Source organism: Taudactylus pleione, unplaced genomic scaffold (genome assembly GCF_031769625.1).
Source record: "Taudactylus pleione unplaced genomic scaffold, aTauple2 ptg000017l, whole genome shotgun sequence".
Taxonomy (NCBI): domain Eukaryota; kingdom Metazoa; phylum Chordata; class Amphibia; order Anura; family Myobatrachidae; genus Taudactylus; species Taudactylus pleione.
This window is the reverse complement of record NW_028284419.1, coordinates 1,048,458-1,075,144: the sequence shown is the minus strand read 5'-3', so window position 1 is coordinate 1,075,144 and position 26,687 is coordinate 1,048,458. Positions and strand designations below refer to the sequence as shown.

Sequence of the window (26,687 nt, the reverse complement as noted above, 5' to 3'; positions counted from 1 at the left end):
TAACCTCCCCCCTAGTGCCTAACCCACCCCCCCCGTAAGTGCCTAAACCTAACTCCCCTATCCCCGCAGCCTAAACCTAACCATCCTGGGGCATTTGCCTAACCCCCCTTTCCCCTAACTTAACCCTCCCGGGGGGGTGCTTGACCCTCCCCCACCCCCTGGTCCCGGCAGTCCGTGCCCGCCACCTGGCTTATCCTTCATTCGGTATGCCAGGCGTCTGGCTCCCGGCGTAGGGATAATGATAGGCGTTGGGATTTCAATGCTTATCGTTAGTCCCCTGTTGGGATTGCACAGTCGGGAAGCCGGCGATCAGCATTTCGACCGTCTGCCTCCTGACTGTATACCGCTAGAACAACCGTATCAGCAGTCACTGTGGAGTGTTAAGAGTCAAGTCTGACTGAAGAGGTACCCATAGCTGTGTGAGAAAGAAAGTGCAGGCAAGTCTCTTAAGCTTGGAAGGACATAGGAGCTAAGGGATGGGTTAGTAAGTTATGAAGTCAGATTTTGATTTGTTGATGTGATCACAGTTTATATAATGATGGAAATTTAACCATCATTGGAGAGATATTACAGATGTTAGGGAAGGTTGAGTGAGTACATGAGACCAGGAATGATTGATTTATGAGGTATGGGATCAAACATGAAGTTAAAAATGGAAAAAAACTATAAAATATAGTGAAGGGCGCTGTCATGTGTAGCTGATCCAAGCAGCTGCTGGGGAGGAGGTAGTCAGCCTCCTAGAAATAATAGATAAAATGGAAAGCAGCGCTAATACCATAAATGAATTTAATGAATAAACAATATATTAAATGAAATGCATAAATATAAAAACCATAAACCTCAGTACTGAGAATACAATTCAACATATGGCCATAGTATATAATAGAATGGAATTAAAAAGGCATATAGTTAAAACCCTGTAGGCACTGAAAGGATCACCATGACTGCACCATAGTGCCACATATAATACGGGCAGCACAGTCCAATGATGGTGTAAATATATTACCAGTCTTTGGTCACAATTGGTAGTTCTGATAATTGATGGAGGTCTTCATGAATAGTAGGAACCAGCGCTTACAGATGAAGTCTCGTGATGACCAGGTACTGGATAATGGTAAATCCATAAAGTCCAAATGGTGCTCCCAAAGGTGGAAAGGTGCTGCGGTCCACAATTGTAAGTGCCAATTCACAGGGTTATGTTATGGTGACATAACCTTAATGCCATGGTGATCCTTTCAGTGCCTACAGGGTTTTAACTATATGCCTTTTTAATTCCATTCTATTATATACTATGGCCATATGTTGAATTGTATTCTCAGTACTGAGGTTTATGGTTTTTATATTTATGCATTTCATTTAATATATTGTTTATTCATTAAATTAATTTATGGTATTAGCGCTGTTTTCCATTTTACCCATGAAGTTAAAAATGTAGATTCTTAATTTGCAGGATCAGATAAAGAGCAGATGCCATTGGGTGCAGGGCAGGAATTGAGTAGGTGGTTTGTCAAGTAAGATGATACAATTTCCTGTTAGATCATTTCTTGTCCTTGACGTACAGAAAAATATTTTATTATTTTTATTATTCTTATCATTTATTTATATCGCATCACAAGGGGCCCACAGTGTCTTATAAGTCAGTTACAGTACAGAACATTGCAGGACATGGTTTATAAACATTGCTCCATCAGCAGTCATAATACCCAAGAGAAAGGTGCCGTTGGTTGTAGGCAGTGGGGAGAAGGTGATGGTATAAGTGAGGGATGGCAAAGCACATGAGGGAAGAGTGCCCTGCCCATTATGTTTTGCAGACCACCTGTGGATCTGTAGAATGTGTCAGTTATGCTGGCCATACACTACTGTGAGTTTAAACTCACCAGCAGACAGAGACCAAAGGGTACATTTACTAAATGTCGATTCTTAAGTTGATGTTTGTTTATTTTAATCGAATTAAATTAACTCAAAATGTCCTGTATAAATCACTGGCCAAATCTCTCATTTACTAACATTCGATTTCAAAGTCAAATTCAATGTTAGTCATTTTGACTGCTGTAAACACATGTAAAAAAGAAGCATGCACAGATCTGTGTATGCTTCCTAAGCTTAAAAGCACCTAAATAGTGGGAGTATCAATGCCAGTAATTCTACAAGTGCCATAGGGCAGACACACTGGTACCTGTAGTCGCACTGTGAAAAACAATATTTACCCTTTATTACTAACATTGCCCCTGCATCCACTGCCACCTGGGCTGCAAGGAGTAGCTCTGGAGTTGAAAGCCCACAGATGGTTGATGCTTGGGAGGCGGAACCCCATTTTTTTGGAGGGGGTCCCCACTTTCTGAGGATTACCAGCTCTGGGCTGAGCAGTTTGGGGCTGGTTAATGCTTTGCTAGGAGGACCCCACACTGTGTGTCTTCCTGCTGGGGCATTACCACTCCAGCTGGTTCAACCTGGTGCTGGTTAATGGAAATAGTGGGAAGTCTGTTAGTAAATGAGAGGATCCTGTAGTGGTCTATGTGAAAGTATCAATGTTTGGTTTTGGATGGGATTTGGTTTTATGTTTGAATTCATAGTCTCTTTTGACTTTAGTAAATCTCTGAGTTGCAAAATCAAATGAAAATCACCTACAAACACACCAAAAACACCAAAAGTGACCTTTAGTAAATATACCCCCAATTATCTGACAATGCCATACACTGTCCGATAATTGGTCTCTGTCTGATGGTGAGTATATTCACTGTCAGATCCAAGCAGCAATTATAGCATGGTTCGAGCATGCTGGAAGATTTCTCATGCCTGATAGAGTAATGATTTAAACTCTGTCACGGCCATACACTGTGCAATTATTAGCCCTAGCAGCCGATAATTGGCTGTTCGGGCAGATACTGTAAATGCTCAATGTGTGGCCGCCTTTAGGAATGAAAGAAACATCTTTTCACATATGGGTTAGCTGGTGCACAAATGCTTTCATTACTAAGTGGTCTGGGAAAACGTGACCAGTTAGGGATCCTGGAAGACTAGTGTTCAATGGTGAATCAGCCCCAAAGTCACATTCTATGTTAAAGGAAATTAGATTAATATGTAAAGACAAAATTAAAGGTTTGATTAAATTCATATCCGTACACAAACCATTTGCCTTCCCATTTAAAAGATGAAATGGCATTATGCTTTATTGCTGTGGACTGATTTGCTAATATAACTAACCCAATGTGAAAAGATCGCAACACCAACATTACTATAGTATTGACCTAAAAGGTAAGTATTCACATGTATACAGCCAATTAGATGCAGCCAGTCGGCGCCCATTTATATTTTGACAAGGAGTTGAGCAGGAGCAATAGTACACCTATACCTTACGACCACCCCAATACTTTAATTTGGCCATGCTTACATTTCCTCTCAAACACCTGTCTATTTAGCACAGTACATAATTTCAGTCAGCATTGTTATGGATGTGTAAATGTTTGGTGCACTTGTGCAGTAAAAAGGGCAATTTGTGGGGGTGGGTGGTGAGTGCAAATTATGTATTGCATACATTTCTATAGGAGACCCCCTGTCTCATAAAAGCAGAACTGATGTGGTAAATGACAGCAGCATAAGGCAATATGATGAAATTGAAGTGCTAAAAACCTACCAGGAGTACCTAGACATCTGCCTCTTATAGGTCCTAACTTCTAAATCCAAACAGGGAAGATGTATAAGTAAAAATACCTGAAACCATTCCAAAGTGTAGCCCTCTAATCTGTATGCCAATATTAAATATCAATGTGTAATCTACTGTATTAGCCTTTCTAATGTGTTAAAAAAACAAATGTATGTATCCCCCTATATATTAATACGTGTGTGTGTGTGTGGGGGGGGGGGGTGGCATGCAAGAGCGTGCAGTATTTGCTCTGCATGCAAAGAGAGGAGAAATGTGGTTTGTTATGCTACAAAATATGCTGCCAACTACTACAGGACACTGTATGTGTATATGAAATAAAGATCAAAATTGAAGCTCAAGATCTGCTGAAACTAAAACCTCTTTCCTATTTTATCTTATGTAGGACACCGCTGTCAGCCACACAAGTGGCAATTTAAAATCGTCTATCACTGCTTCATGGACGGCTCCTGAAGGTGAAGGACCTGTGCGCTTCAGGTATGTGTAGGGAATTGGGAACTGCACCTGAGATACTGTATGGGTCATTTTATCTTTTTCAGATTAAATCTATTGAATGATGCAAGGTTACAAGTGTTGCCTAATATTAAAAGTATGTCATTTTACTTTCCTCTGTTCAATATTCTCGCTACTCAATTCCTTTTTTCTTATCTCTAATACTATTTATTATTATTTTTAATGGAAAATATTGTTGCATCATGCTTGCAACAATGTTTTGATTCATAAAGGAAATAAGTGTTTAATAACATTTTACAGCTATGTACAAACAGACTGGGTTCAGTCAGTGGTTAGATTTCAGTAATTGCTAAAAGGAACGAACTGGTCAGGAGACTCGCAAAGCTATTTTGAAGATTGATAACCTTACAATCTTTTCAGAGGCGCCATATCTCGTACGTCATGGGGAACATAATGTTATCACCAGTCTTTGGTTTGTAGAGGGGTGGTGCTCATTTGTTTACTAAGTTATACAAACTAAACAAGACAGGCTGCAAGTTCTAAGGAAATATCCCAGACTGCAGAGTATTTTAAGCCTTGGAGGCCAATTTATTGAAGTCTGAAAAGCCCTTTTACACTTCATCCTATACATGAAAAGTTACTAGCCAACAAGCTAAAGCTGGGTACACACCTATACAATCATCGGACCATTCATCCAATATCGAGAGATCGGCCATTGGATTGTATAGGTGTGTACGCTGTCCCGATGCTGGAGCATTAACCGATAAACGGCTTTTAACGCTCCTGCAGCTGTCGGGATCGGGTGGCCGCATCTTTTGTATTGTTTAATATTGTTCGTTGCGACCTCCCGATCCCATCAAAGCCTGTACACACTGTGCTATGTCTACACCACAGTGTGTATGCAGCTCACAGGCAGCTGATAGGGGTCACACTGGGGACAGACTACACGGCTGATCGGGACAGTTTTACCCGATCAGCCTGCAATCGAAAAAGTGTGTACCCAGCTTTATTCAGCTAGTTATTCTTATTTAACAAGTATCCCTTCAGTGCCTATGGAGAATGGACACGTCAAGCTGTTACTCATTCCTTTACCACTTATTGTCCATGTCGCCTGGGTGACTGAATATCGCAGATATCTCCCGCATTTGACCCAAAAATTGAAGCATAACGCAGTCCCCTTACAATGTACAAAGATGTTGCAGTACTGTAAATGCTAGATAATTAGGCCCCTAAAATAAAACAAGAAAAAATATTGGGAGCAGTGCCAGATGAGAATAAATCTGATTTAATTAATCCACAAAATGCATATAGTACTGCTTTTAATAGTGCAATGATGTACATGTAACAAGGTATCATAAAACAAATAAGATCATGCAGACCAGTGAAAACTTGCAATCAGATGGTAAATATCGAATGCAAATAATGTAACGATCCATTGCTTTCAGTGGCGTAACAACGGCCCCCGCAGACCACGTGGTGGCTTGGGGGTGCCAGGGGCTGGATTAAGGGGGGAGGCGCGGAGGCAACCATGAGCAGGGCCGCAACTAGAGGGGGGATTTGAGGGGGTACCAGAGCGTTTGTCTACATGGTGTCCTTTTTCTCAGGAACTCTGGGAGGGTTCCTCTTCGGCAGGGCTATGACACCGGAGCGTTGTCCGGTGCGTTGCTGCTGCTAAAGTAGGACATAAACCTGTTGGTGCTGTGGCAGGAGCTGCTGGTCTCCAGCACGGTAGGAGTGGCGTTGCTGCCGGCGCTGGCAGGTGAGGTGCTGAACGGAGTTCTGGGATGCATTCCCTGCATCCTCCTGGTCAGCTTGCTCTTGATCGCTGGGGCAGTGGTGATGGCTGCTGCCTGGCCCAGAGGTAATAAAGTAATATAATATGTATTTCTATTGTGCTGGTTTTGTAAGTAGCAAAACATGGTGCAGGCTTCCTTGGTACTGTGGTACAGGATATACATTATTTAAAAATAGTTTAACCCCCCCCCCCCAAGACTATAATTAAGGTTATGTTAAATGTTAGTTTAGTCTTAATCCAATTAACTACTATTAATACAGTAACTATCTTATGTATTTATGCAGCTCACATAGGGGCAAATTCTATTGTGTGTTTCCTCTATGTGCAACTACTGTACAATGCCCCAAAACTTGATCATACTGTATTAGGCCTGTTATTGTGTTCAGCCAATTATAGCGCATACAGTATATGCAGATAAATGCCTGAATGCCTTTCCAGGGGGGTGGCATATTTTGTCAACATTCATAATGTCAACATGAGATCAGAGGCGTCACTAGGGTTGGTGTCACCCGGTGTGGTAGCTCATGGTGTCACCGCCCCTCTCACTTTCCATAGATGTCCGTGGTATCCAGGGGTGACACAGATGGGCTGGATGCAAGGGTCACAGTAATCTAACATCTATGGAAAGTGAGATATCGAGTGGTTTCCAGAATCTAAAACTTGAGGACTCCCTTGGTTGTTCATGCTGATATACAAGTAGTGTATTCCACTTAATAAGGTACACCCTTATTCACACAGAGGGTGACCACATCTGGTGAAGGTTACCGATATGTAATAATATTGCACTAGGAGGCGCTCTTTATCCACCTTTTTGTTTTGTAATATATATATACAGCTACAAAAGACGGTGGCACTCCACAAAAATTGATGTATTCAAATACGCACGTTGGACACCAACGTTTCGGGACCACCAAGTGTTACCTTGACAAAGGGACATTGTGGTCCCGAAATGTTGATGTCTAACATGCTTATTTGAATACATCAATTTTTGTGGAAGCCTCTGAGTGCGGCCGTCTTTGTAGCTGCTTGTGGACTGTATTTATGTGGAGGGCACCAGAGCTGCTGAACGCTGCTTAGAGTGAGTGCCGATCCAAACAGGATACACAATGCCCACAGTAGTGCCCCTTATACAATTACAACTGTAGTAGTGCACCTTATGCAATGCCCACTGTAATAGTGCCCCTTATACACAATGCCCACAGTAGTGCTCCTTATACAATGACTGTAGTAGTGCCCCTTATACAATGATGACTGTAGTAGTGCCTCTTATTCAATGCCCCCTGTAGTAGTGCCCCTTATGCAATGCCCCCAGTAGTAGTGCCCATTATGCAGTTCCCCTTGTAGTAGTGCCCTTTTATGCAATACCCCCTCTAGTTGTGCCCAATATGCAATGCCCATGAATTAGAGACCATTATGCTGTACCCCCAGTAGAGCTCCTTACAGTACCCCCAGTAGCACCCATTATACTGTACCACCAGTAGCTCCCCTTATGCAGTGCACCCAGTAAAGTCTCTTATGCAGTGCCCCCAGTAATGCCCCTTATTCAGTGGCCCCAAAAATGCCCCTTATTCAGTGGCCCAAAAAATGCCCCTTATTCAGTGGTCCCAGTAATGCCCCTTATTCAGTGACCCCCAGTAATGCCCCTTATTCAGTGACCCCAGTAATGCCCCTTATTCAGTGGTCCCAGTAATGCCCCTTATTCTGTGGCCCCAGTAATGCCCCTTAATCAGTGGCCAGTAATGCCCCTTATGCTGTGCCCCCTTCCCTGTGCACTGTGGATTACTTACTCTCTCTTCTCGACCTGGCCTGCACTCGGGGCCTGTCACTTGCTAAATAAATGGTCCTCTCTCTGGCAGCGCTCACAGTCGTAGTCCCTCCGGCTCCTTCTTCTCCCTCAGGCTCCCAAAAGCACAAGCGGAGCCAGCGTGCAGCGCGCGATGACGTCATCGTGGCCGGTGTCCAGCACCACACACAAGCACAGAGATTCTCTGTGCCTGTGTGTGTCTCTGGATGAAGGCGCGATGACAGAATTAGCTGAGCCCTGGCGGCGGCGTGAAGGACCAGCGGCATGCAGCTCATGGAGTCGGCGGGGACCAAGTGCGGTGGTAAGAGGAAAGGGGGTGTGCGGTGGGGATGTGTCTGAGAAGGGTGCGGCGCGCGGGTGTGAGTGCTGCTCTTCTTTGTGTCACCCCTTTGAAGGGTGACACTCGGTGCGGACCGCACCCCCCGCACCTACCTAGTGACGCCACTGCATGAGATTATCAACATTCTTGGCATATTGACATTAACCATGTCAAAATACGTCATCTCCTTAACCTTCCCTCATGTAGCTTAACCATAACCCTCCCCCTAGTGCCTAACCCTAACCTCCCCTCATGTAGCCTAACCATAACCCTCCCCCTAGTGCCTTACCCTAACCTCCCCTTATGTAGCCTAACCCTCACCTTCCCTCATATAGCCTAACCCTTGCCCTAGCGCCTAACCCTAACCTTCCCTCATGTAGCCTAACCCTCGCCCTAGCGCCTAACCCTAACCTTCCCTCATGTAGCCAAACCCTCGCCCTAGTGCCTAACCCTAACCTTCCCTCATGTAGCCTAACCCTTTTGTGATATCCTCCTGAGGTCCTTCTGGCAGGGTGAAAAACTACCAAATGGAATATGCACCAAACATTCTGAAGCTAGAGCACAAACATAAGTGACTTGCTAGTGGGATGCCAAAAAGTGGTGCTCTCCAGTATAAAAAAAGATAGTCACCCTATTTTGTGACTCGACCCACACGTGGAATACTTCTGCTTATGTGAGTTCTCTTCTTCAACAAAAAAAACTATTTAATTAGAAGAACCTCGATGGTTAGTATGGGAACTGTATTACAGAGAGAAGTCATCAGACTTAGTGATGCCTGTACTGATTACTGTACAGTGACATTGTGTTGATTACTTTACAGAAGCTGATTTCATTCTATGTTTCTGCATTCCTACAGCATAAACTGTATCTCCCTCAACTAATCTTTAGGTAGCTACCATTTACATGAGTGTGACAGTAATTAATGAATTTACTATGACATTTTGTTTTTAGGCTATTATAGCCTGCTAATAAGCAAATAAGTGAAATATCTAATGCTAATCTTTAATTTCTAATAGATTATAAAATAAATATTTATATATACTCTAAATCTATATTATCATTCAAACCCTGTGGTTTGAGAGATTGCATTTTCAGGATCCATGCAGCTTATCTGCATAGGATCCTGAAACGGTCTCCACCCCTACATGTCCTAGATACCACCTCCAAACCAATCAGTTTTAAACCTGTTGGATCACCAAAATGTGACTCAGAAGAAACATTATAAATAGATTTTTGATAGTGTTCCATAAATCTAGTGCATGTTGTACTTCCTATTTAGTATAGCCCACAAGGACAGATTAGTAGGTATATAACATATTGAGACTTACAATTGATATGAGTTTCAATAGAGAACTAGGTTTTAGATATTGCTGAACATTATTATTTTATTAACAGTTTCTTATATAGCGCAGCATATTCCGTTGTGCTTTACAATTGGAAGCATTGATAGAACAAAACAGGGTAATAACAAACAGACATAGAGGTAAGAGGGCCCTGCTTGCAAGCTTACAATCTATAGGGAAATAGGCATTGATACACAAGGATACATACACTTTTTGTATTATTTGCAGCAAACAAACATGTGGCACTGTACCTGAATATATCAAAACCAAAGATAGTGGGGGCGCTAGAAAGAAATTATGTCAAAATTATTTATAATTAAATTGCAAACAAACCTGTAGGCCCGCTGCTTCCAATGAGGAGCTGACCCTCATATAAACAATAAGTAGAAAAGGCTAAAGTTGGGCGTTCTCCCAATTTTCACTTCGTTTCTTCTGGGTGCTTTAGTTTCCTCCAACAGTTCAAGGACAAACTGCTAGGTTAATTGGCTTCTGACAATATTGATTCTAGTGTGGGTGTGTGTGTGTGTATGGCAGAGCATATGATTGATGACACATTTTGGGGCTCATGCAGAAGGAGTACTACACCAGTGTGATTTTGCGTTGCATGATCAGAAAGCAAATGCATGCATATGTGTCACTGAAGACCTTCTTACATCTGGCACTTATGACTCCCTATGTCTGGAAACATGGAACAATGAGGAGTACCTGGACAGTAAAGAAAAGCCATGGTTATGCTAATCCTGACCTGCTAGGAGGCATACATTTTGCGCCTGCAAAAACACGCTGATGACTCTTGACTCCTATGTAAAACAATGTACAGCATATTGTGGTGGTGCTATATTAATAAGGGATAAACCATAATGTCGGAATGGAATTTCTGAAATGTTCTGTCCCTACAAAGAGCTAGAAGCAAAGTGAGTGTTACTACCACTATCACTTTGCTTAGGGGTTTGGACCCAGTGCGGCCTGTGTATGCGGCAGTGGGGGTTGATGGGGAGAGATCGGAAGGATTACTCTCAAGTAAAATGTGTTTAAAATAGCCCATAAATTTGTATGGGCTATGGTGTTAACAGCCGGGGCCAATCTGACAGATTAGCAGCAGCTATAGGAAATTGAGTGGTTGAGCCCACTCCTGAGGATACATGCCTTAGGCAGGGACCCCGCCGCCAAAATGTTTGTTTTCCGGTTATTGCTCACAAAACATATTCGGTAAATATGCTCCTTTGAGATTCACATTGGACTCCATGTTGTTTAGCCAGGGAAAACATTTAACTGCCTCTCAACTGGCGGATGAGGTTTACATTAAATTGCATGATGCGAGTGGGCTACTAGTGAGTGAATTTAAGGTTTGTCTATAACAATATCAGATGAGAGCTCCACTCAAGTGACAGACTACATTACAGAATAACTATGTCTTTGGGGTCTATTCAGCAATGATTTTTTTTACATAAAAAAATACGGAAACTATGATTTCCGTATTTTTTTTATGTAAATTCCCTATTCAGCAATGAGTTAATGAAGAAGATAATGCAATAATCTTCTCCATTAATCCCCATCTAGCAGAGAACTGCACTCTAGGGATCAGTAATTGATCTCTACAGGGCTTTAACGCATTTTGCTTTTCAGCAAAGCAAGAAGCATTTATATATAACACCATATCAGAATGGTGTTATATGAAGAAAATGCATTGAATTCCCAGAAAACTGCAGGTACAGAGGGAGATTTTCTCAAATGTCCCTGCAGCATCTTGTAACTCTGGGTCTCGTAAGCGGCCGCTCGTTCGCTCTGAGCGATGTTCGCACAACTGCGCATGCGTATGGGTCGTAATGCGCATGCACAAACCAGTCATTGCGGTCGGAAATCGAGCGCTCACAAAACAGCGAGCGGCTGCTAATTTGATTGACAGAATGTACCGTTTGTGGGTGGTAACAGGGGAAGGTGCTTGAAAACGGGGGAGTGGAGATCCGAACGCAGGCGTGCCTAACGGTAAAAAGGTTGTTTCATGGGAGTGCATAATTAGTAAAGGAGCGTCATCGACCACGTCACTTGTTAATGTTTTAGCCTGAACTGCTCGCAGTGATTGCGGTAGGAAAAACCTACCACAAGCACTGCGAGCAGTTCAGATGCCTTTCGATGTATCCGATTAATCAAATAAATACCGGAGATGACATGTGTTGCGAACGGCAAAGGGGCGTCTTTACAAAATATTTTTTGTTCGCTCGCTCAGACATAGAGGCGTCAATAAACCGCAATGAGCGAGCGCACAATTTATATGGCACCACAAATGTTCCGCAGCGCCTTACAAAGCACATAAGCAAGTTGTAGACAAGCGACTTACAGAACAATACAATACAGGACCAGGACATGGATAATATATATTGCTACATTAGTGACCATAACACCCAGATAAGCAACAGAGCATAAGCAGCCAAGTGTTAGGTGCCCTAGTGGTGAGTAAGAAGTAGATGAAACTAAAGTAGGGAGAAGTACAAGAGGTTAGAGGGCCGTGCTCATAAGAGCTTACATTCTAAAAGGGGAGGGGAAGACAATCAGGGGTGACACAGATGGGGAGGAAGGTGTATGTATCAGGGAGTTAGAATGACAGCTGGAAGGCTTTGATGAAATAATGGGTCTTGAGAGCCTGCTTGAAGGATTGCAAAATAGGTGGAGAGTCTGATGGGGAGTGGGAGAGAGTTCCAAAGGTGGGGAGCAGTGCGGGCAAAATCTTGGAGGCGGGAGTGGGAGGAAGTAATCAGCTGGCATGAAAGGCGGAGTGCATTAGTTGAACGAAGAGAGCGGAGAGGAGAGTGAAGGGAGATGATATCAGAGATGGGGTGAGGGCTTTGTAAGTGAGTGTGAGAACCTTAAATTGGGTTCTAAAAGGGATGGGGAGCCAGTGGAGGGCTTGTAGGAGAGGGGAGGCAGATGTAGAGCATTTGGAGAGGAAGATAAGCCGTGCAGCATCATTAAGGATAGACTGGAGAGGAGAGAGATGGGATTTGGGGAGGCCAGATAGGAGGAGGTTACAGTAGTCCAATCTGGAGATGACCAGTGAGTGTATGAGGGTTTTTGTAGCATCCTGGGTGAGATAGGGTCCGATCTTAGAAATATTTTTGAGATGGAAACGACAGGACTGTGAAAGGTTCTGGATATGTAGTTTGAAGGAGAGGGATGAGTCCAGGATAACTCCAAGACATCGCACTTTGGGGCTAGATGAGATAGTTATACCATCAATTGATTAAGAAATAGTGGGAAGTGAGGTTATGTGGGAGGGTAGGAAGATGATCAGCTCTGTCTTAGACATATTAAGTTTAAGAAATCGCTGGGACATCCAGGAAGAGATGGCAGAGAGACAGTTGGAGATACGATTCAGAAGAGAGGGGGAGAGATCAGGGGAGGAAATGTAGATTTGAGTATCATCAGCATAGAGATGATAATGGAGGTCAAAAGAGCTGATGAGTTCACCTAGAGAGGAAGTATAGAGGGAGAATAGAAGAGGTCCAAGAACAGAACCTTGAGGAACACCTACTGTAAGAGTCTGTGGGGGGGGGAAGAGGAGTCATGAGAGGAAACTGAGAAAGATCGGTCAGAGAGGTAGGATGACAGCCAGGAGAGGGCAGTGTCACGTAGACCAAGGGAGTGAAGGATATGCAGCAGGAGAGGGTGGTCCACAGTGTCAAAAGCAGCAGAGAGATCAAGGAGAATGTGAAGAGAGTAGTGGCCCTTGGATTTGGCAGCAAGGAGGTCGTTGCTGACTTTCGTAAGGGCAGTTTCAGTGGAGTGGAGAGAACGGAAGCCGGACTAAAAAGGGCCAAGGAGGGAGTGGGAGGAAAGAAAAGTGGTAAGGCGTTTGTAGACAATCCGCTCAAAGAGTTTGGAGGCAAAAGGGAGGAGAGAGATGGGTCGGTAGTTAGAAAGAAGGTTAGGATCAAGGGTAGGTTTTTTAAGAATGGGGGAGACAAGGGCATGCTTGAATGCAGAAGGAACAGTGCCTGATGAAAATGTCAAATATAAAAGCACATAAATTTACATATACACAGACTAATATAAAGCCTGTGGACACATGTCAATCAATTTGGACAGACTGTATTTGGACTTACCCGTCAGCGGTCACCTCAAAGCATGGACAGAGACTATTCCCGAGCACATGACTGAGCATGCACAGAAGCAGAAACAGGAGATATTGTTTTCAGAAAACCAAAATATTGCTGAATAGCAGCCATAAATATTTATAATTGATAAAAAATCGTGACGATGTTGCACGATAATATTCTGGGCAACATTGTCACTTTTGCTGAATAGAGCCCTTTGTCACAATATTTTAAAATAAGCTAACATTGCATAATACATACGATGCTGTGTACATTTTGTAGCGCTTTGTAAAATATAAAAATAAAGAAAGGCAATATACTGTAAACCTCTTTCTTTCTTTGCAGAGCAACCGTTTTGAGTAGTTACACCACGTTCTGGACTGGTTTGGAGAGTGACACAATAGTTGCAGTAAGTCTGTAAATGGTACACGGACCAATTGGCATGGCATGTTCTGTGTGACATTAAATTGTATACATACAGTATGAATGTGATATGTACTGTGTGAGACAGAATAAAATAACAATATTTTCCTTACAGATGCAGATGTCTAATACCACATGCGGTTCTCGGAAGTATTGCCTTACTAGTCCAGAGAACTGTAGTCCCAGTGACAGCAATTGCCTGTTCATGGCTGTAGTTGCCTCTAGTAATGGTTACGTATTTGAAATGAGCGGCTCAACATCAGGTTATGTGGCCATTGGTTTCTCGAATGATACAAAAATGGTAAGAAAAAGGGGTCTCATTTAATTTTGTTAAGAAACTACTAAGACAAATACCTTAAAAATTCTAGGACATTGTACAGATGTGTCCTGCTACATCATTGCTGCGTACGCGTGCATGTGCCCATGAGCAGATACACGCACTGCATTCACACCCGCATCTCCATAGGATTGCATGGTGCGATCACAGTGCGCACCGCAGCGTATGCTGCGGGTAATTGCATAGCGCGATGCGTGCGCATGTTTGTAGTGCGATCGGCAAAGATGTAGCAGGACACATCTGTATAGTTGCATGTGGATGCATTTGTTGACATATAACATATGACAGATCACATTGGGGGTTTCAAATAGAACCGAGTCCCAGCTCGAGTCTTCCCATAAGTCTGATCTCTGATCTAGAAAAAAGGATCTTGAGTGTTTTTTTTTTTATTGCATGTAAGTCCTTCCCTCATGATTGCAAATGCGTCATATCAGATCATAATTAATGGGCTCCATACATCTGAGAGCCATGATTCCCTGTTCTGCCAAAGCCAACTGGAGCTGCTAATCGGCGACCAAAACCTCCAATCAGCAGACCTTGATGATCGAGGATTTGTTGGCGGATCAGGGAAATTCAACATGTTAAAAATCCTTGATTCAACAATTCAACTATTGTAGAGTCTGGATCGGGGATTCAAAATATTTCAATATGTTAAATATTCCCAATCCATCGCCCCCGATTTCGGTAGAACATGAAATTGCGTCAATCCGTGCAGATGTATGGGCCCCTTAAGATGCAGGAGGTCAGGATGATCACCAGCTGTTTATGAATGGCTTGATTCCTCAAACACTATTACTGTTTATTGGTGTGGCTTCTGTGATCTACTCCATAGATATTTGCAATTGGTCTGTGAAGACAGATTCCCAATTTACAGCTTTTGTGTTTTGATGTTGTTTTATCTAGCACTTTCATTTTGCATAGCACCTGTATTTAAAAGAATTTTATAGGGTAAATGCAGCTTATTTATTAATAATACTGTGCAGTCTTTTTCATATGATGCTTCATTCATTTACTATATTGTGTAATGTGGGCCTGATTCAGCAAGGATCACAACTGTGATTACACACGCAATTGGCCGATTATTTGGTTCGCACAATGCATGCGCAGAACAGTGACTACGCAGACCCATCACAGAGTGATTGACAGGAAGTGCCATTTGTGGGTGATGAAGGGAGAGTGGTCGGCGAAAATGTATGCATGCCAAGGTGTTCGAACGCTGTTGCCGGGGCATTCACAAATTAACCACTGAGATGCCATACGCAGCTTGTGTACTCACTGCGTGCGCGAAGGTTAGCAACTTCTGAGGTAAGGTCTGACCTTGTGCAAGTGTGCCTGAGGCTCCGATTGTACTCAATGTTACCGATTATTTTGCAGTCTTGCTAAACATTACAGATGTGTGTAAGGTAAGGTGGGCATCCTTATGTAGTGCCTCGATGGCATAGCGATTGCAATGGATAAGCATATCTTCGCAGTCCGACTGCAGGCGTAATCGCAATCGCAGTTGCGATCCGTAGTGAATCAGGGTCTGTATCTTTAACATCTGCAGTGCTGCTAACACTGGGCCTGATTCTGATGTGAACACAAATGCCATCACAGCTGCGATCTCCAACGGATTCGAAGTTGTGAAAATATGCTAATGAGGCACTCAACGTTCAGTGCTTAAAGACACCCACTGAAAGCATCTCACATCCACCGCTAACACACAAAACCAGTACCCTGAATGCAGATCAGGTGGCCATCAGCCTTATGAGCAAGTCTAAGCTGTCGTAGACATAGTGGGTCTCCAGACAGACAGAGGACTCTCCTGCTGTGAGCAAGAATGCTGTGGCTATTTTATGGATGCCCAAAAAACGGTCCGACAAGCCTGCATTTTTATAACCAACTCCCTGTTAACTTCCCCAAACGCTGATCACCTGTCACTCACGAGTGAATCCTCTGTGCGTGCGTAATTGCAATTCAATCGCTGCTCTCGTGCAGTGAAGATCACAATAGCTAACAATAGCTCAATCTGCTTAAATATCGCCATTGCGTCCATCAAGCCACATCTACTGATTTTTAAAAAAAAAAAAAATTATTGAATAAATCTGAAGGGAAAAATAGATCACTGATTTAAAAAAAAAAAAAAATAAATACATTTATGCAGTGCCCACACAAATTATACTTTACAGTGCCATCAGCGTGTATGTGTGCACTGATGGCACTTTCTGGAAGTCCCAGTTGCTATCATCACGTCCGGTCCCCACCGGTCATCCGGACCAATAGGGAAGATAAGATTTGTTTATTATTCTCCCCAATCAAAGAGGATGAGGAGTCCCACTTGTCATCCACTGTTTTAGAATACATGAAGATGACTTATGGGACTTGTCTTCCGCACCATAGGGGTTAAACCATAATGTTCTGTGCTGCTTCAAGAAACTCTTCAAAGAACTAAAGCAGGGGTTCCCAACCACGGTCCTCAAGGCACACTAACAGTCCAGGTTTTAAGGATAGTCATACTTATGCACAGGTGACTTAATTAGTACTTCAGTTATTTTGATTAAACCATCTGTGCTCAATTAAATGGAATTAAAATCTGGTAAGGTATGGGAGCAAATGACAATAAACTATTTGCTCCCAAATCCTGGAAAACCGCCAAAAACTGTTGTTTAAACAAATTATTTAAATCGAACATTTAACCAACTTGTCTGAACGACCATTTTCGACTGTGTTCCGGATTTTCATTCCAACCAGTCAGCTAGTTGAATGGTTGGATGAAAGTTGGTCTAGTGTATGGCCAGCTTTATTGTGCCTTGAGGACTGAGGTTGGGAATCACTGACCTAAAGCATGAAGCAGCCAGTCACTGGGGAAATGTTTGAATGTGGGTGACTGAGATCAATTCTACTTTTATTTTACCCACTGTTTCATAAAGACAGATGCACAGACAGTAGATGGATAGTATGTAGCAATGCCACAATATATTTCACATTTAAAGGTTCCCAATAGTAATTTTATGGTGACATGTTTTCTACAACTTACCATCTATCCAAAGCAGGAACCTTCAGAAATTATGTAAATTGCATTACATTTTACCATTGTTCTGCTTTAAAATTTTAATTTACATTCCAGAGCGTTTTTAATACAAATTTTCTCTTTTTATTAGTTTAATAAAATAATTACTTAACATGATGCCTTTAAGCAAAATTGTAGCAAATTACAGCTTACCAGTTAGTTTGTTTTCTAGACCGTCATTGTACGGACCCCATAATATTGAAAGGTACATTTTGTCAACTCCTAATTTTTACCCTGACCTTAATACCCAACCCTGAAATTTATGTTTTTGGCATTTCATGTGTCAACATTTTGCAGGTGAAAACATGTTAACCATGTAGACATTATGGTGTCAACCTTTTGACTATCAACATTGTAGTTGTTGACCGGATGACTATACCCATGTTACCATTTGTCACATTTGAGTCCTATAATTATTAGAATATATTATAGCTAATCATGTTGTATCTTGCAGGGAACTGATGATGTTTATATTTGTACCAATTCAGCAGGAAATATTATGGTACAACGAGCGTATACCACTGGGAAAGTCGCCCCTATTATTACCAACACTGTGAGTACTAGAGTAAGCAAGCACTTCTTATGTGCAGGTAGAGAAAAATAATGGTCATACTTCGGAGCGCACAGAAACAAAGCAGCCTATGACACAATACTCAGGGTCTCCCAAACCCCAGAAATGGGAATATGCAAACAAAGTGGTAATGTTCCTATGGCGACTAGACAAGCAACTGAGAAGATGTCTGTGAACACAACTTAATTTATGGGTCTATATAACCAAGTGGATAAAAAATATCAGGAGGTACATAAAATAAACAAAATGATAATTAGCTGAACTAGAGCAATAACGAGAGAGCTATAAAAACACATGCTTAAAATAAGCCAGATATAAAAACTCAAAGGAGCAACCACAGTCATGAATGGGGGGACCCAACTAGGCGGGGGACACAAGTCAGCGTTGTTGTGCATACAGGGTATAAATCCTGAGTCACCCTCCAGTCTGGAGTGGGTTGCGATGTTCAGATGCAGCATGCAGCACAATCCAACGTGTTTTGATCTATGGTGTAGCTCTTCCTTGAGTCAATGCATGATGTGCTGGTTTAAATAGGGCTGCAATCTATTCCATATTGGTCTGAAGCTGTAATCACCGCAGTTTATGGTAACCGCCAAAGCATGTTGTTTTCACAGACCTCTTTTCAGTTGTTTGCCTATTTACTGGTTTCCAAGTGATATTAATTATGTCCATTTATGTCTTATAATAATAATACACTATTGTGGTTGTTTCTCTCATACATGAACAAATATTTGCTACATTTCAAGGGACACTGTAACAGTAAAGTATACTCTCTCTTTTTGTTTTGCTTGTTATGTTTCACACAGCGCCATAGGAACATTAACAATTTCTTATTTACTTCTTCTGTGCAGTTTAATAAATGTCATGCAAACTATATCATTATTAGTTTCGCTTCCAGTAGACTGACCAAGTTAACAACTGATTGTTAGGGGCCAGCGTATAAGATCTATTTAATATACTTTTTGCCCTCACTAATATGTTTCAAATAGTCATACCATTCACATTCTGCTCTCATGGCCTTATCATACTTTGTAGTACAGGTTCCCCTGCAGGAATGCCAGTTAGCGATCAGCAGCATATAGGCATAAGCCAGTTTGATGAGCACTAGTACTGAAGAGCCTGTACAGTAAGTGCGTGTGGAATCAGTAAGATGTAAAGGTGGTGATATTGCCCTGCAACCACCGGATTTATGTATATCCGGCAGTCTCAAACACAAATTGCCTGTGATGTGCAGAGGTTTTTACACCCCTAGATCACATGTGGAGTAACACAAACAGAAGGCCATATAGGAAAAAACAACAATGTTAGTGTTAGCAGGGCAGTAAGTACAGAGGGACCTGCGTTTGGGGATGAGCAGCCCAATGACAATTGGCATTGGGTCCCTCCTGGTATGCCTGGCTGGGATACAGTACAGCTCATTGCCACCTTTATGTTTTAAATGAATAGTAACCCCTTAGTATTATATTAATACATATTTTTGCCCCCGTACTATTATGAATATGATTGTGCTCCACCATACATACATATTAAATTGTGCCCCTGTACTATACTTAATATATCATTATTCTCCCATATGGGCCAAATGTATTTAGCTCTGGAAAGTGATAAAATGGAGACTGATAAACTACCAACCAATCAGAAACTTACTGTCATTTTCAAACACAGCCTGTAACATGACAGTTAGGAGCTGAGTGGCTGGTAGTTAATCACTCTCCAATTAATCACTTTCCAGAGCTTAGTAAATATATTATTGTCTCCAATTAGTGTTTGAAATGTATTACTATGCCCCTTACTTGGTGTATGATATAACAAAAAAAAAGAGAATGGTATAAGGCAGCAAACGGTATTTGCAATATGTAATGGTCTGTAAATTATATTGGAGTTCGGTGGGAATGATAAAACATTATGTAAATTATATAGCAGACTGTGGCGCAGCACGACTCTCATGTCAGAGTACACATATCAAAAGGTGAAATGCCCTAAACCGTGTCTGTCTTCCATGCTGCTGGCTGATCCCCTAATCCCCATGTCTCTTGCCCCTAGCCTTTGTGTGCCCCTGCTTACCTTCCCATTCTTGTGTTTTACGTCCAGTTCCTCTTTCCCCCTCCTGGTTATTTGCAGAAGCAGCTGTGTAGGCAGTGTAGACATACTGTAACATATTTCCTAGATCTAAATAAATGTAGGAGACCTGTGTAGTAACTGCTCTCCGGAGTAAGAGAGCCTCCTACAGTATAAGTATGAAGTCGCCTTTTATATTGTCTGTGATATAGCTCTCCAACAAACTTATAAATGTATTTTTTTATATTTGTAGAGCACTGCAGGCTCTTTAGTAACATCCTATGTAAATGGGGTGTTGAAATGTTCATTCATTACGCAGAGCAGTATCGTTCTACCTAACCAACAACGATCCAGTGCCACTTCCAGCTACTATGTATTTCTTGTCAGTGGCCCAGCTATGACAAATGGTGAGTGTAAAAGCCATCTTGGGTGCTTTCCTCGTATTACTATCATTTTCTTAAGGCAAATATTGTAATTATATCATTTTATAATTTATCATAATTAATAACTAACTATATATATTTTAATAACTTACTCACAATATTACACCCAGGAAATATACCTTTTAAATCATTAGGATAACTCTATTCAAAAAATGTGCAAAAAATGCAAAAGTGTTAAAAAACTGTAATTATATAATCATTTAACATAAACAACAAATGAACTTGCTTGGCCAGTTTGTACAACTATGGGATATAGCTTTCAGTCTATGTGACAAATGTATCTAAAATGGTGAATAAGGAAATAATATACAGGCCATAAATTCTCTATATGATTTGACAAATGGTGTACGATTATACATACGATACAGATGCTTAGTTTCCGATTGCGTCGTCTGTCCCAAAATGGAGGAGGGCTGTGGCCACGGATTTAGCAAGACCTCATACGTCGCACATCAGATCTTTCGCCTGCAAAATAGCGTACGATATGTGTCGCATCGTACACGTTAGGTCGAAATCCTATCTACGATGCAGAATTACGATGACGAGGACGCGCATAGTCATCGTAATTGTACAAATACCGCACACAATTTACACGATAGGTCAATACGATTGATCTAAATCTCCCATATTGTGCAAAAAATCGCACCGTGTATGACCTGCTTAACAGTGAGTGATGACATAGAGATGAGAGAAATTATGCTGCTCACACAATTTGAGATTTTGGTTGGTCAGCTTGGTTTGACCAAATGCATGAAAAACTAGGCCCCAAACAGTACATAATGCAAAGAAAAAAAAGAGGTGCAAGATGGAATTGTCCTTGGGCCCTCCCACCCACCCTTATGTTGTATAAACAGCACATGCACACTTTAACAAACCAAACATTTCAGCGCCAGGGTCTGCCACACGACTGTGGCTGAAATGATTGGTTCGTTTGGGCTCCCACAAAACAAGCTGGCAATTAATCTGTCCCTGCACAAACTGGCTCTACGGAGGCAAGATGTCGTCCTCATCCTCCTCATCCACCGATTCCTCACCCTCTTCAGTGTTGTGTACATCCTCATCCTCACAGAGTATTAATTCTTCCCCACTGGAATCCACAACCACAGGTCCCTCTGTACGTTCTGGAGGCTGGTCTCCCTGGAAGAGTTGATCATTCATTTTATAAACATCATCTTCTCCACATTTTGTGGAAGCAACCTCCTGCGCCTTTCACTGACAAGGTTCCCGGCTGCACTAAACACTCTTTCGGAGTACACACTGGAGGGGGGGCAACTCAGGTAAAATAGAGCCAGTTTGTACAGGGAACTCCAAATTGCCTCTTTTTCCTGCCAGTACAGGTACGGACTGTCTGACATGCCTACTTGGATGCTGTCACCGATGTAATCCTTTAACAGACAGACGCATGCTTGTCGCTGCTGCTTTCAGGATGCAGGTGCGGCTACTGTGCATACATTTCACACACAAACACACAGAAAAAAAGAAGATTATTTTATTTTGTTGGAGCGCACTTTGGGGGTAACACCACCCTTTAACAGACTTATGGGACACAGGCGCACGCTTGGCGCTGCTCCTTTGTTGATGCACGTGCAGCTACAGTGCACACAATTCACAAAGACAGAAAAAAAAGATTTTTTTATTGTTTGTGGAGCGCACTTTGAGGGTTACACCACCCTTTAACAGACAGACGCACGCTTGTCGCTGCTGCTTTGAGGATGCAGGTGCGGCTACAGCCCACACAATTCACAAAGACAGAAAATAAAGAAGAATTTTTTTATTGTTTGTGGAGCGCACTTTGAGGGTTACACCACCCTTTAACAGACAGACGCACGCTTGTCGCTGCTGCTTTGAGGATGCAGGTGCGGCTACAGCCCACACAATTCACAAAGACAGAAAAAAAAAGAAGAATTTTTTTATTGTTTGTGGAGCACACTTTGAGGGTTACACCACCCTTTAACAGACAGATGCACGCTTGTCGCTCTGCTTTGAGGATGCATGTGGAATCTAGACGGGATTTGGAACCGGGGACACACTACCTCCATCAATTGTCTAAATCCCACTGCACTAATGGCGGATACCGGACGCACGTCTAACACCAACATAGCAGTCAAGGCCTCAGTTATACATTTTGCTTCAGGATGACTGTTGTCGTACTTCATCCTCCTCGCTAGGGACTGTTGGAGGGTCAATTGTTTAGTAAAAGTAGTGGTGTTCCTACTTCCTCTCTGGGATGATGAACAACTCCCAGCAGCAGCAACAGCACTAGGAGGAAGTGGTTCTTGATCTTTCCCTATTTTATTTTTATCGGAGAAAGTTTGGTCCTCCATTTATGTTATATTGATATATACATGCGGCTAAGGCGCACACAAACGCAGAAAATATTTTTTTATTTTGTTTGGAGTGCCCTTTGGGGGTTACAGCACCCTTTAATGGTCAATCCAGCCGGCCCTTTATTTATGAGACACAGGCGCACGCTTGGCGCTGCTCCTTCGTTGATACATGTGCAGCCACAGTGCACACAATTCACAAACACAGAAAAAATATATTTTTTTTAGCACTTGGGGGGAGCACCCCTGACGGACAGAGCACCCCTGGACAACACTACAGCACCCCGTTAGGACTGGGACACTGCACAGGACTTTGGAGTGGACACAGCCCCTATGGACAACAGCAGCGCAGCACAGCACAGCACAACACTACACTACACTACACTACAACACTACACTACACAGCCCAGCCAGCCCTAACTCCCACCCTCCATCTTCACTGTCCACAGCCCAGTGAGAAAATGGCGCCGACGCGGGTACCTTATATAGGATCCAAAACCCGCGAGACCCGGAAGACGGGATGATGACGTTTTGCCTCGATTTCAGATCCGAGTCAGGCGGGAAAAGACGAGCCTGACTCGGATCGGCCTCGGGTCGGGGTGGCTCGGGGGGGTTCGGATTTCAGAAATCCGAACCCGCTCACCCCTAGTTAAAACACACAAATTTAACCAATTTGAAAAAAAAAATCCTCTTTTCAGTGATTTAAAACCATATGATCGACTGTCATTTGCTCCCATACATTACCAGGTTTTCATTCCAACTAGCCAGATTGGACAGATATCTGACAGAAAATTGTATAGGTAATGGCCAGCTTAACTGATCACAACACCTCCTCAAATTCTGTTCCTTCTCCTATGCCGCATACACACTAGACGATAAGTTGAACGATCTGAATGATAACTATATCGTTCATCGATTTCAGTATCGCCCAGTGTGTATGCAAGACATCGTTAACAATGCACGCTCCAGCTGATCATTAACGATGTCTTTCATTGCCCATACTTGCAGGGCAACCTGCCAATATTATCAGGTTCTGCAATTACAGGGATGAGGGAGGGTGCCGTCACTGATCAATATCATTAACGATATCGTTCAGTGTGTATGCTTAATGTCGTTAATGACATTGAGCTCAGCAGTGAAGGGAAACCCTTAACGATATCGCTCATGGAGCATATTGTTAAGTGTGTATGAGCCTGTAGGCTGTGTACACACCTATATCTATATCTATAGACCTGTTTGTCCAATCTGGCTGGTTGGAAGGTAAATCTGGTAATGTATGGGAGCAAATAACAGAAATTTGCTCCTTAACACTGAAAAACGGACCAGATTTTCCTTCCCACCAGACAGATTATCTGATTTGATAAGGGTTATCAAAGCAAATGGCAAATGATCCATCACCTGATATTATGAACTGGTTGTTATTTAGGTTTGTGCAATTTACACGTGTGTCCTACCTCAATACGCCATGTGACACAAGATGCCTGGTGTTAGTGAGCCGCCAGGTATCATGCAACTCTTTTAGTGTCAGGCAACTTTTTCTGCCAAAAATGCGTCTTAGTCACAACGCTTACCGATTTTCATTTGATATATGATACTTGTATATTGTCTATGAAGCACAATGGAACTTGGCTTGTAAAAAAGCCACAGTTTCTGCATCATTGTACTTCATATGCTGATTTAGAGACTCGCACACAGATATACAAGTGTCTCATATCAAATTAGCCGGCACAGTCTCCCAGTGCATCCTATCACAATTTGGCAAAAAAAAAACACCCAGTGCTAGCAGAGCAACATGGGACCTGGCACGCCAAGAGAAACTGTTTGGCGCAACTGCAGCAATGATGAGAGAGGACACTTATGTAGCTGTATGTGTTTGTGCCAACAATATATTATTGCTCACTGACTTGTTGTGTTGCTTTACAACTACTCAGATTCTAGCTGCCTTTTTTGTAGCCTAGGTTAGAAAAGGACAGCAACAATATTTTACTGTAATAATTAATGTAATGTGGGTCATCTCTTCCTTCTCTCGTGAATGCTGATTCAATTTATTAAGTAGTTTTATATATGAATCAGGACTAAATTTACACTCTAGCAGGATATAATCACAATGTTATCTACATTTCTAAAAATCCTTCACCTTTTTATTAAACCAGGGTTTCTCAAACTCCGTCATCAAGATACCGTAACAGTGTAGGTTTTAAGGATAATCAAGCTTGAACACTGATGGGAAAATTAAAATGGTACTAATTATTTCATCTGTATTTAAGCATGGATGTCTTTAAAACCTGAGTGCTAATAGACTCACAAGTAAATGAAGTGACAAAGGTTTGTAAGGATAATGGTGCAAATTTAGGCTTATTAGGTTGGAGCTGTAGGTAACTACTGTACCAGAATGGGTGTGAGGATAATGGGAGCTAGATTAGAGGATGATTGATGTTGTCATAGTAATATGTACAGTACTTTTTTCCGTGATTGCCATGCATCTAATAATCTGTTTGCAATTTGTTTCCCTTCAGCATTATATGTGCATGTTTAATGTTTAATGTTTAATATATCATTTTTCTATTTAGTTTTCATGCAAATGGAAATAAGTTACACCTGTAACATGGCTATGTAACATTGTACGTGTTCACTTCAACAGCGTGTTTACTCATAGACTATTTACATGAAACCATGGTATGTCCTGTTTCAGCTGCTTTCACTACTCAAACATAGCTTAACTGCTACTTAATTTTACCCAATGAAGAAAGTGCAGACAATACAAGGTATTGTAATAATGTAATGGAATAAGAGTCCGCACAACTTCATATAATATTAGAATAATAACTACCAGGACATAATGTTCAGAAAATATATAATAAACCTTTGATGTTGGGAGGTCTAAATGAAAACATTAATTACGGCGTCTTTCTTCCAGACTAACTTGTCCCTACTTTTAGTACAATTTCTTTCTTTCTATTATTATTTACTGCTTTTTCTTTTTCAGATACATACAATTTTTACCATATTATATTTACAGTACCTCAGTTTGTACTGTCATTTCAATCTAATACGTGCATCTCACTTTTACTACACCACTATCCACTTACACTATTCACCTTGATTTTTTCCTTTTTATAACCACAACACATGATATTTTTATTCATGTGCTTTATGTCTCGCTTCTTATCATTATAACTGGACGTATTGTTCATTTACACACCACTATCAATATTTCCACTTTCCAACACCTACACACTTTTTACTCACTTTATTTATTATTTTTATTTATCATTTTTATTTCATATTTCTTTATTTATATTTTTATTTATTTTTATTTATATTTATAACTTTAATTTTTTTCTTTTTATATTTTATTTTTCATTTAATGGTTTTCATATGTCCCCTTTGTACATTTTTCCCTTATTACTGTAAATTTATTTTAGTTATATCAATTATCCATACACTATAATTATGTTTAAGATCGCGTGTATATCATCTTTTTAAAAAAAAATCCCTTTTACTCTTATGCACTTTGTGTCTATATCAGCAATGTACTCTATTCCTAGTAAGGTCCTATGATGCCTTATCCATTTACATTGGTATATTGTTTCTATTTCCAGTGTACTTTATTCCTAATAAGGTCCCACGATGCTTCATTTATTTACATTGGCATATCCCTTCTATTCCCAGTAAGACTCTTATGACTATAGCATTGCACTATTTTGTCTGTGCACATTGAGAATGATGATTCACTGTTTGTTTACTTTTTTTCCTAGTCTGAACACGTTACTAAGCCCAAGGGCCTGTATCAATTGGTTTACTCACTGTGCTCTTATAGGCTGATTGTCCAGCCACTCTCAGACACACCTCTCTGGTTGGACTTCAGTTCCTTATCAAGCAGTAAGCAGGAGCATTTCCCGGTGATCAGGTGACCAAGCCTTCCCGGTGAAATGCGCGTCCTCCATTGCTCATAGTAGCAGGATCCCTTGCACACACTTCCTTGCAGCCTCTATGAATTGCCTAAATCTACAGAT

The 26,687-nt window shown here is 41.6% G+C and overlaps 1 protein-coding gene across 1 annotated transcript in view; it reads left to right on the top strand.

The window, feature by feature from the left end:
- LOC148540742 (ferric reductase 1-like) overlaps positions 1 to 26,687 on the top strand; it is a 66,792-nt gene that overhangs the window by 12,437 nt on the left and 27,668 nt on the right. Inside the window, exons 4-8 of the mRNA XM_088481986.1 lie at positions 4,047 to 4,138; positions 13,812 to 13,875; positions 14,005 to 14,190; positions 17,730 to 17,828; positions 20,158 to 20,311. Of these exons, the coding sequence (XP_088338112.1) occupies positions 4,047 to 4,138; positions 13,812 to 13,875; positions 14,005 to 14,190; positions 17,730 to 17,828; positions 20,158 to 20,311 (595 nt within the window). The remainder of the gene's footprint in view (positions 1 to 4,046; positions 4,139 to 13,811; positions 13,876 to 14,004; positions 14,191 to 17,729; positions 17,829 to 20,157; positions 20,312 to 26,687) is intronic.